At 37.8% G+C, this 11,746-nt stretch overlaps 1 protein-coding gene across 1 annotated transcript in view; it reads right to left on the bottom strand.

Moving 5' to 3' along the window:
* Window positions 1–217: 217 nt before the first annotated feature.
* Window positions 218–11,746, bottom strand: part of LOC111872993 (U3 small nucleolar RNA-associated protein 4 homolog) — a gene marked incomplete at its 5' end in the record, with an annotated part of 34,202 nt that continues 22,673 nt past the window's right edge. Inside the window, 7 exon segments of the mRNA XM_023867344.2 lie at window positions 218–595; window positions 684–818; window positions 3,754–3,936; window positions 4,976–5,071; window positions 7,957–8,063; window positions 9,615–9,798; window positions 10,644–10,913. Of these exon segments, the coding sequence (XP_023723112.1) occupies window positions 476–595; window positions 684–818; window positions 3,754–3,936; window positions 4,976–5,071; window positions 7,957–8,063; window positions 9,615–9,798; window positions 10,644–10,913 (1,095 nt within the window). The 3' untranslated portion in view covers window positions 218–475.

Below are 11,746 nucleotides of genomic sequence, written 5' to 3'. Positions count from 1 at the left end.
CCACCTGGAAAAATCAGCTGGCTTGCTGGTCAATGGCACCTACATACTACGTGGGCCTCTCAGGAAGTGTCACGTGCAGGAATCCTCAACCTAGTGTTCACATTTGCTGCTCAAAAAAAATTTTAAGTGTGATTTCAGGGTATCACCATATTTACATTCACCTTGTTTAAACTTCAGTTGTCACATTATGATATGTATGAAAAGGACTTATGAGATGGACTTGAGAACTGTAATTTATTTCAACCATTTTTTGAGCATGTGTAGCCATTAGAACAAATATTTTCTACAGACTGTATAAATTCTTCTTATATGAAGGATGCAGGTGTTTACAATGACAGAGAATTTCAGAACGTTATATGACATGCTGTACAAATAAATATTTCACTTATCAAAGTATTAATATTCTAATTTATGGAAATAAAATGAATATTTTAAAGGTTCTAATGCATTGATCTTGCTTCATCCTTCTGCCACCTTACATGACACCAAACCTTTTCTTTTTAAGCGAAGGTGGAAGTTTCTCGGCAAGAGCAAGTGGACTCACTTCAACCGCAGTCAGTTCAGTGTCACTCAGCCAATCCAAGTGTACAAGATGCTGCAACAGTTACATTACAGTGGTTATGTACTGTAGAGAGAAGTGGCACCTAGCAACAATAGACAGCATGCAATGCAGTATGCCCCACCTTGTATTTCTTTATAACATGGAAGGCATGCTGAGGAGCAGCTGTTCGAGGATGACCCTGACTGCTGTCCAGACTATCTGAAAATAACTGTGGAGAATCAATTCTGGGAATCTTGGCTTCAGCCAAAGGCAGTTCCTGCAACAAATACAAACCCATCACTAGCCCTTTACAATGCAAAGCTCTGAAGATCACACACACACTTCCACTGAATTTATGTGAACTGTTCAGAACTAAATATCTTGAATTTTAGTTACTTAGGAATCACATACTTATACATTCCACCACAACTGACAAGTCATTTATAATGGTGTATTTTAGCGTCCTGTTGTACTGATTCTCATCCATGATATGTATGTGTTGGCCATCTTCTAGTGCACTCAATCTCACATGTCACTTCACTATATGTTTCGGCATCATTACAACGCACGCAGCCAAAAAAAAGGACACATCACAAGACACAGGATACACAAAATATAGGAAAAAGACTCCCATAGTGGAATAATCATACAATATGTGAGTTTGAATTAAGAAGTATAAGATGATAAATCTTAACAAATTTTAATATATATAAATTTTATTATAGTAAATGAAGAATATACATTTTAAATAATTTCATAAATGACACATGATGGCGAGCATTGCAATAGTTTAATGTAAATAACACACCTGAGGATGGCACACTGATGCCGAAACATATATATCATGGACGACAAGTCATTTATTTATTCAACTGCAGATTATTTCCAAATGCTAGTTCAGACTATATGGCATCAAATGGTGGAAGAGCTAGGGAACAATGAATTGGCAAGGAGTAAGAAGGAAGCAATCACTTCCCAACTCCTCATACTATCCTGGAAGTTGCTCTGCAGGGTGTGAGGAAAGCCAGTCTCCAGACTGAGATTTGAAACCAAGACCTTCGAAATATAAAGAGGAAGTTCTACCTGGTCAACAGCAATGTGCAGTCTCCCACTGACATACTATATCATGTCTACCTCTGCAGAATAACTGCATGTAATGGTACAGCATGAAAGTATGTCAGATACTGTGGACTTGTCATCACTGAAGTTGGCACCACAGATCTTACCGATACTGGCACTGTAAAGTTCACTTAGTGCCGATTAACTCAGTCAATCAAATATCAAAACTAACTTCCATAAAATGCATAAACATACGTTTCATAGTGATTTCCTAAAATACACAGACAATTGTTGTTGATGGGGACATAACAAATTGCATTTCTTACAGCCCTATTGGGAAACTGCCCGAACTGTGAAAATTCAGTAGTACATGAAGTTTGAAACAGAAGGAAAAGCTGTCATGGCTATTTTCAACAATGTATACAAAAACAGGCAGACAGAATCCAAAACATTGTCATGTGTGAACAAACATGGAGTTTGGATCAATAATTGGGTTCACTAAACCCTTATAACTTGTAACTACAAATAACTATAACAATCACACACTACAGATCACTACACCTGGAACATACGAGTACATACATAGAGCCTTCTGTTTGTTCACTAGTCATTGCTATATAGCAACTGCTAACAATACATCTCAAGATTAACTTGACTGATTGACTACTAAATTGCTCCTGGCCCTCACCAGCACAGTGAGTATTGATTCGGGGTCCCACAGGACTCATGACTTAATTTTACTGTCTAAGAGATTTGGCAGCCTTCAGAGTTCTCACTCACTGACTTGACTGCTGCTGGTCCTCCAACAGTTCCTCTGTTGTTGCATGCTGATTCACTGCTGTGGAAATGAGTTTACTTTGCCACTGACTAGCAAGGGCTGCCTCTTCTTATTCCACTATTCTGGCTTTCAGCCATCATGTCATAATACAGTTCTGAACACGAAACTAAAAGGAAAATGCCAAAGGCGATGACAGTCAAGCTGGGAAAAACAGGTTAGGAAATATCACACTGAAGGAAGAACATAGGAGAAAACTGCAGAGAAGGGCTCAGGAAAGACAGGGATAGACAAAGAGGAATGCTTGATGACTGACAAAAATATCTAAGACAGCTGCACTCACATGATACTTCGCGTGGTCCTGGCTGAAGCTCCATTTTATTAATGTATTAGTATTTTTGATTTAAGGATCTGACCACATTTTTTGTGTGAACCTTTAATTCCTTCATAAGATTTGGACCTTGGTTTAGTGTCTAAGGAAAAACTTTTTGTCAGTTCCAACTAGCATGTGGCCAACTTTCTGTTTTTCAAGGTCATCATTCACACTGTACACAGCACATTTTTTATCTGTGTCAGCTTTGTGTATGCACTGCATTCTCTTTGTGCTGAGAACAGACTCTAATAAACTCCATAAAAATAACTGTATACTTTACATTCTGTCATGTGAAAGTCAATATGCTGCAAGATCCAAACAGTGAATTATTCTTAATTATCGTTATATTTAAGGATATATATTCACATATTTTACCCATTACTTACCACCAGGGCACTACCTATCAATTAAAATACTGAACAGATTGTTCTATATATGCCATGCTACACACTGGGTCAGTGAGCTCATAACACAAATAATTCATGCCACACTCTTGAACTGGCAAAATGTTCATGCATTTGTGTCACCATAAAGATTACAGCTGTGTCAAAGCTCAATTATTTCCCCAAGGTTCAAGACTTATGGGACACTATGCAGTTAGTTATCTGGCAACAGAAGAGTGGACATTCACTGGCTTATGCAGTATATCGCACACAATCTCCTAGTAACCACAAAACACAAAGGATGGAAGGATATGGAAGACAGAAGGATTTTATATTACAAATTCATGACGGTATGATAATAGCAAGTTTTCACTGAGTCTAATTATGAACCATACCATAAAGAAATATTGGAGACTGCATTCTTAACCCTGGCACTAGATGGATGAGCAGACAGCTTCACACCCCAGCCACATTACCCCTAGGGAAAGTCTCCCATCACCTGTTGGATTGGATGCTCAGACCCACTAACCTCTGCTTCAGCTAGGAACTGAGCCTAGATTACTCAGCTGTAAAGCCCATAGCCTAGTCACTATACTGACTGAGCTATAAAATATAAACAAACCTTATTCTTATTGATGATGCATATTGTATTATCATCTTGAAGAATAATAATATCGTCATTGTTTGGGTCAAATATCACATTGTTTACTGCAAAACTTCTGGATAGCCACTGCACTGGATGCCTGCTTTCAAGTCCTCTGGAGAATGCTGTATATTTACGACTGTGCAAACTGTATTCCACAATCTATAAAGGAATGTACAGTATGTTAGTCTGTGCCATGGACAATGTTCACTGTACTGAATGGAAAAGAACAATCCCATTAACTCTTTCACTGCTATACTCGTATGCTGCTGCAGCATCAGAAACTGATGGATTCCCTTATGTTAGAGTCAAGTGGATGCTAGCAGACAAAAGTATCAAGTATTGTCACTTACACAGGCAATGACAAATCACATATGCATTAAACTAACTGTAAGTCCTACAGAAACCATGGAAAGTGCAGAAGTGGGGGCTGGCAGAGCAGTTAAAGCAATGAAAGACAAAACTTGTCAAACCAATTGTGCATCAGGATATGCCGTGATTCCTTATGCTCATAACAGCCCACACAGACACACAGCCAGCAAGTAACATGAGTTTACCCATTAACTCACTATTCTTCCATAATCTGAAAGAGAAATATTCTGGAGTTTGACATTCAGTATTTTTTTCTTTTGGCACAATATGCAAATAAACATGAAATTTCAAGAATAATTTGTTTTCAGTCCTGGTACTCATTAATAATGCAACCTTGTAAAACCATATTTACAGAAAAATCGGTATGTTTTTCCTCACACTGAAGGTTCAAAACTCAAAACAAGCAATAGAGTGAAGGTGAACAAATTAAACCTGTAAATCTTGCAACTTCCCATCTCAAACCTTTAACAAGATTCTTCATCTTCAGCTTATATTCCACGGTGGTTTGAACGTGCCTAAATTTGTTATGAACAACTATGAAGTACTACAAAGGCCGCACCATAGCTCAAGTGGTTAGTTGCTGGCTTCCCACCACAGTGGCCCGGGTTCGATCCAGGGGTCTGGTCAAGTGGGATTTGTGGTGGACAAAGTGGCGCTGGGGCAGGTTTTCTCCGAGTACTTCGGTTTCCCTTGCCAATCTTCATTCCACCAATTGCTCCACAATCACCCTCACTTATCATCTGGGGCTGGTACAATAGGCCACAAGTGGCTGCAGTACAAGGGACTTAGTCCCACCCCACTAGCAATAAAGAAAATAAGTACTACACACCTTATGGTCGCTGTAAACGACAACAAGAATATTGGTGTGAGGCTGGACAGCGAATGCAGTTGGTGCACAGCTGTATCTGGGCAGAGAACAATGATGCTGGAACATAAAACATGCAGATTAAGACAGAGCAAAATTTCTTTTCTGCCTGGAACATTGCATCGTGTATACAGCAGATAGTATATAGTGTGATCATATTTACAATATCACCATGATTCAAGGTTGAAGAAAAAACCATGGGTAAGTCCTTTGGAATGTCATAACATATATAATAAAGTTTATATTTTGCATTTCATGACAAAATATTCACAGTTAATTTTCATTTGTAAAACTTGCTCTTTTACGTATATGTAGAAAATGTTATTGTTATTCAGGTTCTTTTTAGTTCATATTTCTATGTTGCATAGAACGGAAAATATGCATTTTTTTCTGAAAGTCTGCAGTGATAATTAATTAGGGTGATTTAAATTCTGGCCGTACAGGGATCCTGGTAATTTAAAAGTCCGTATGTTAAAGGTTAATTGGAACCATCACCATATTCTTTTAAATCACTTTAAACCAAAATTCAAGTAATATCAACAGTTTCTGGTTCCCGTGGTCAGCAAAGTATGGTGTGTGCTCAGGTTGTGGATGGAGGAGATGACCACCAGATATGGACAGTAGCTGTGAATGTACTGAATAAGCAGTAACAGGGAGCCATCAGTGGCTGCTGTACTGAGTGGACCCAGTTGGACTCCACCCCCTCACTAAGCGAATTAAAAAAAATGGGGGTGGGCCTTCTTGGCCCTTGTACCGTGACCTACAGTGATCTACTGTGCTTCCACTTTTGATTATCCCCTCAGCAATCCTGCGCTTCAAATGAAGTGCAGGATTTTGTACATGTGGGCATCGAAATAGTCACTTGGTTCCATAAAGTATTGGGCATGGAGGTAACTCCTCCTCACGGTAAAAGAAAACACTTTGTTCTGAAATGTTGCAAAGGGCTAGGCTAACGAAAATGGACATGAGATTTGCCACATGGAAAGAAAACCTATACAGGGCAAGTTCACTAATAATAGTTGCAAATGAAATAAGAAAGTGAAAGTTGGACTTACTGGGTGTACAGGAGGTCAGATTGGACAAGGGTGGGACTGAACAAGCAGATAACTACACGTTTTCCTATGGAAGTGCAGATGAAAATCATGAATTAAGAACATAATTATTTGTACATACAGAGAATTCTATCAGCAGTTAAGAAGGTTGAGTCTGTTAGTGGCAGAATTTTTTTTAACACTTTCTGTAGGTTGTCCAGGTGTTCCCAGGACATGTGGCCAATCACAATCATGTTGTTAGGTAACTTGGCGTGACTCATATGTGACGCCCCTTAAGGTGGTTTCCATTAGCTGTTAAAATGTTGCTGGAGCATTGCAGAGGCCAAATGAATTCCACTGAATGCGGCTGATACACTATGCACAGTAACAGGTGCTAGGCCTCTTACATGTGGCATTTTAACTTTTTTGTCTTAATGCCTGTGGATGGTTTATGTTGTGCTTTATTTATATATCCAACCTTTCCTTGCTGCTAGTGTCCACAGAGATAGACTCTATTGATTGGACCCAAATAAGTAGACCTTTCACCTGAGGATGGACAGAGAGTCCAGTCTCCAAAATGTAGTTTTAAATAAACAAACAGGATCATGGAGAATGTCCAAGAAATCAATAACTGTTTCAAATACCAGGGAATGACAGCAATAAATCAAAATTTGATTCATGGGGAAATTAAGAGTAGAATGAATTAGGGTAATGCTTGCTACAATTCAGTTCAGAATCTTTTCTTCTCATTTGCCCTTAAAAAATGTAGTCATTAAAACATACAAAACCATAGTTTTACTGTAGTTTTGGGTTAAACTTGGTCCCTGACATTAAGGGAGGAACAGAGACTGATGGTGTTTAGGAAAAGGGTGCTGAGAATTTCAGAATGGAAGAAGGCAAAAATAATATGAGGCTGGAGAAAACTGCACAGTGACGAGCTTCAAAACTTGTACTCTTTGCCAAACATAATAAAAATGATCAAGTCAAGGACGGGATGTGCATGGGTAGAGAAGAGGAATGCATATAGGATATTGATGGGAAAGCCAAAATGACAGACCACCAGGAAGACCTAGATATCAGGATGGGGTGGTATGGACTGGATTCATCTGGCTCAGGATAGGGGCCAGTAGAGGGCTCTTGTGAACATGGTAAGGAGCCTTCAGGTTCCATCAAATGTTGGAGAATTCTTGAGTAGCTGAGTGTCTTGACAGTGGTTGGTTGGTTATTAAACTTACAGAGCATGCATAAAACATATAACACTAAGTTCAATGGACAATGAAACATGAATGCTGTACACTGAATGAGCAGCAACATATGTTTCCATGGCACGCTTCAGCAAGCAAAAGATGAATAATGAAAACAGTGGAACCAATAATGAACAGTCAATAGGCTGAGAACACATTACGAAGCACTCCCCAGTCAATTTTCATCTGTAGTATGGTTTGACTACGAGAAATTAATGGTTGTAAAGCCTTTTAAATACATTATGTTCAAATATGTACTGCGTAAAATTCTTTAGCATTACTTTAAATGTATTAAATCAGAGACTTCTGTATAAAAATCAGAAGAAATGAACTTCTAACTTGCGAAAAATTTAACATTATCATTATGGGAATTTCAGCAGGACTTCAAAAATCTAACTTCTAATGCAGGAATCTTTGTATCTGGGAAACACTGTAATAGAAAGAAAATTCTAGGCTGTATTATGAAAATTTTAAGAGTGACCTGGGATCCAGAAGTATGCCTGACCGATACATTTGTATATGTATCAAAAAGTGAATTTACCGTAACGTTATCTTACAATTCCATTACATCTTTAAATATTAACTTCTTCTGACTCACTATGGTATATAATCTCTGAAGTGAATGCAAACTAAAGCATCAAATATTTTGTTATGAAAATAAAGCCACTACCTTGTAATCACTTGTGGTCCATGCAACAATATTGCTGCAGTGATCACCTGCTACGATGAACTGGCCATCATGAGAGACAGTTAACAGGTGGACTGCATCCTTTAGCACTGTAATAAATCGAACAGAACAACCACAGGTTTCACACATTATAGAACATCTTATCTGGGTTTCATTGTAATACAAAGATCATACTGCTGCAAGTGTTTCATCTCTGATACTGCATCCTAGCTTTTGTACCAAATTCAGTGTAAGACCTCCACATTACAAGTTGTTGGGCAACTTGTTATTTTGGTTTGTTCTAGTTCACAAAATGATACATAAACTTACAACACAGATATTAAAAAAAGGTTTCAAAATTACAGCTGTAGCACTAAGATACTCGTAACAATTATTTTACCTGAAATATTTTACAATTTTTTTTATTTCATATAATATATTTCTGCCTCCAAAGCAACTTATTATTGCTTACCCTTCTTCTTCACAGCCTGTTTCAGCCGTATATGGCCAACATCAGGTGTCTTCTATTTCACTAAAATTGTAGCACTCTATGGTATGTGAAAATCTCATATCATGCGTGAATGCAGTATTTCTTAATTAAAATAGATTGACCTTAATTAAAATTAATTAAAACTAGTTAAAAATAATTAATAGTCCAATGTTATTCTTGTTGTCACTGTCCATTCGTCCAAACGATATTTGTTTGGGGTCTCCTGTTTTGGATTCATTTGTGCAGCAATTCCTGTGGCGTGGGTGTTATGTGTGTTACTGTGCAGTTCTTAAGGATGCTGGTGCAGTGTTATCAGTCCTGTTATGTATGCCTGTTTGTCTGTAGCTTCTTCAACCTGCCTGTGTAGTTGTGTTGTTAATCAGGCTGTGTATGTAGATATTTTCAGGAAGAAGGGTGACTAATAATAAGTTGCACTGGAGAGGGAAATCTATTATATGAAATAAATGATATATTAATGCAACAGGATGCTTATTTATTTTTTATTGGTAGAGGGGTGGGACTAAGTCCCTTGTACTGTGGCCACTTCTGGCCTATTGCACAAGCCCCAGATGATGGGTGAGGGTGATTGTGGAGCAATCTGTGGAATGATGATTGGCAGGGGAAACAGAAGTACTTGAAGAAAACCTTCCCCAGGGCCACTTTGTCCACCACAAACCCCACTTGACCAGACCAGGGATCGAACCCGGGCCACCGCAGTGGGAAGCCAGCGACTAACCGCTTGAGCTATGGCGCGGCCAACAGGATGCTTAAATACAATATTAAAATTTCTTACTGTTTTCAACAAATTTCTGAGTAGATACTAAAATGCTCTGGCTCAAATTTCCTTCAACATTAAATGTTTGTAAGAAGGTTATTTATAAATTATTGGTAAAACAATAAGAACAAATATAAGATCTTTGTGCATTCCCAACTGGAGCATACTGTTGCATTCTGAGTTAACTATACTAAGCCTTCAACCGTCTGAAGCATGAACTTATTCTGAACAAGTGTATCTTCATTACAGGATCAATTAGTTAAAACTATTTAGGGAAAGAGTCTATTGTGAGAACGGTATAAACATACAAATACACCATGTGGGCAAAATGTAGGGTTTAGGGTCATGGTATAACCACTATGCTCTAAAGGGTTAAGTTTCACTTCCAATACTTACACCTGTCATCAAGTGGATGAAAAACATGCAACAACAGCAGCTCATCTCCTCCTAACTGTACCACAGCTATATCTCCAGTACTAGTGGAAACTATGGCTCGACAACTGTCTGCAGTGAATGTGATCCTATGAGCTGAACCGATTTCACACAGATCAGGAACTTTCTGCAGGCTAGGTTTGCTGCCCTATTCACAGAATTGAAATGAAAACTGCATAATACATTCACATTAACCTAGCTTTTCATATAGGACAGAATGAACACATTACAATGATTTTCATTCCACAAACTCCGCTCGCCAAATCTTACATTTAAGTCATAACTTACAGAATATAATAATACATTAGTCCAAAAATAAGCTGAACGAGTACACTGATCAGCATTCCTCAGTGATGTAAATACTACTGAAATTTCCAACAGAAAATTGTTGTTATCATCACCATCATTACTGCATACAAAGCATAAAATCTATCAAGAAACAACTTATGTGCATATGAAACACTGTTTTTGCCCATTAAAGCAACCTTTGTCAAAAATGTCTAATCCAACAACCTGACAAGTTCTGTAAACACAATTATATTTACCAGAAAGTACTAAACTCAACAGATGTACAAGAAGAATACAGGCAGATAGCAAACAAACACACAAAGTATGTATTTTGGCCTATAGTTTAGTTTGTTTCAATCCGTCTTCATCTGTTTGCTATTGGTTAGCAGTACTGATATCTAGAGGTACACTATGGCCTTTCTCTTTGGGAAAGAAGGCTGTTGCAATCCTGACTCAAACAAACCTTCCATCACTGCTTCTTGCTGCCATCTTCTACCCCTGTTCATGACTATTACTTCAACTCTGACTGCTAACATGCATAACAATGGAAAAGCATCCATTGGCCATTTATATATGAGAATTAACCAATGTTTGGCGTCAATGACAAACATGACAACATGGATATCTGGCTATTTCTATCTACAGAAACAGAAACGAATACTTTGCACGTGCCTGAATGTAACCAACACTAATATGCAAACTTACACAGTGGAACCTGAAAAAGCTTGTTGTCCTAAGACTAGAATAGGCTATCCACTTTCCATTACTGCTCATATCTGCACAGACAATGACATCACCCCCTCGTGATTTGAGAGTGAGTAATCGAAGTGGATCTGCAATCAGAGGCAAAATGCCTTCATGAACTGCATCTCCATTTGTAATGGGTGCTGTACTGCCAAGCTGCCACACTTCTACATGCGTTAAGTACCGCAGCATCACAAATCGAGCTTCTGGGCAGATGCTTACACTTGGAGCCTGTACACACAAGAGCAATATAAAGAGTGGCTCAAAGTCTTCAGGAGGCTGTTAAGCAGAAAAGCAATTCTCTACCACTGACTTCATGAACAGTTGAAAAGCACCACCATTTCTATCTGACAAATGAATAACAAAACTATAACACGTGCAAAGAGGCTTATGTTGTGTGCAAGAAGGCCTTGCTCACATTCACATGGGCCAATGTCAGGTAGGAGGACTCAAGGAGACCTAGGTTATGTGTAAAGGCAGTCATCCTGAATTTCAACCTTACGATTGATGATAAACTATGAACTTTTCTATTTCATTAAATGATTTTTTTATCAACAATCTTTCTTATGGCTGACCCATCAATTAGAAGCTTAACAGCTATGACTACTAATTTCATTCATTCATTTATTTTACATTCCATAGATTCACAGTACAACAGGTAGGATATGGAACACATCAAGTGGTACATATATAAAAGATAAATAAGCCAAAAAATAGAATAAAATAAAATGATGACAGAAATATAAAAAGTTCTATTACTAACAGTTTTAAAACTTGGTGACAATAAACATAATTTATTAAACTATAAATTCTTTGGTATGTCATTGACTTGCAACAGCGTTAAATTGAAGATATTCATCAATGGAATAAAAATAATGTGTATAAAGAAAATGTTTTAGACAGGCTTCAAATTTCCTTGGATTATGAGATATATCTTTAATATGTGGAGGAAGATTGTTAAATACCCTAATACCCATACAGTACACTCCCTTTTGGTAAACTGTAAAATTTACTGTAGGCAGATAAAAATTATTTGATTGTCTTGTACCTGTATTATGCTTTTC

The sequence above is a fragment of the Cryptotermes secundus genome, unplaced genomic scaffold (genome assembly GCF_002891405.2).
Source record: "Cryptotermes secundus unplaced genomic scaffold, Csec_1.0 scaffold1175, whole genome shotgun sequence".
Classification (NCBI taxonomy): domain Eukaryota; kingdom Metazoa; phylum Arthropoda; class Insecta; order Blattodea; family Kalotermitidae; genus Cryptotermes; species Cryptotermes secundus.
The sequence above is the reverse complement of the archived record's forward strand: the minus strand, read 5'-3'. Positions and strand labels throughout refer to the sequence as shown.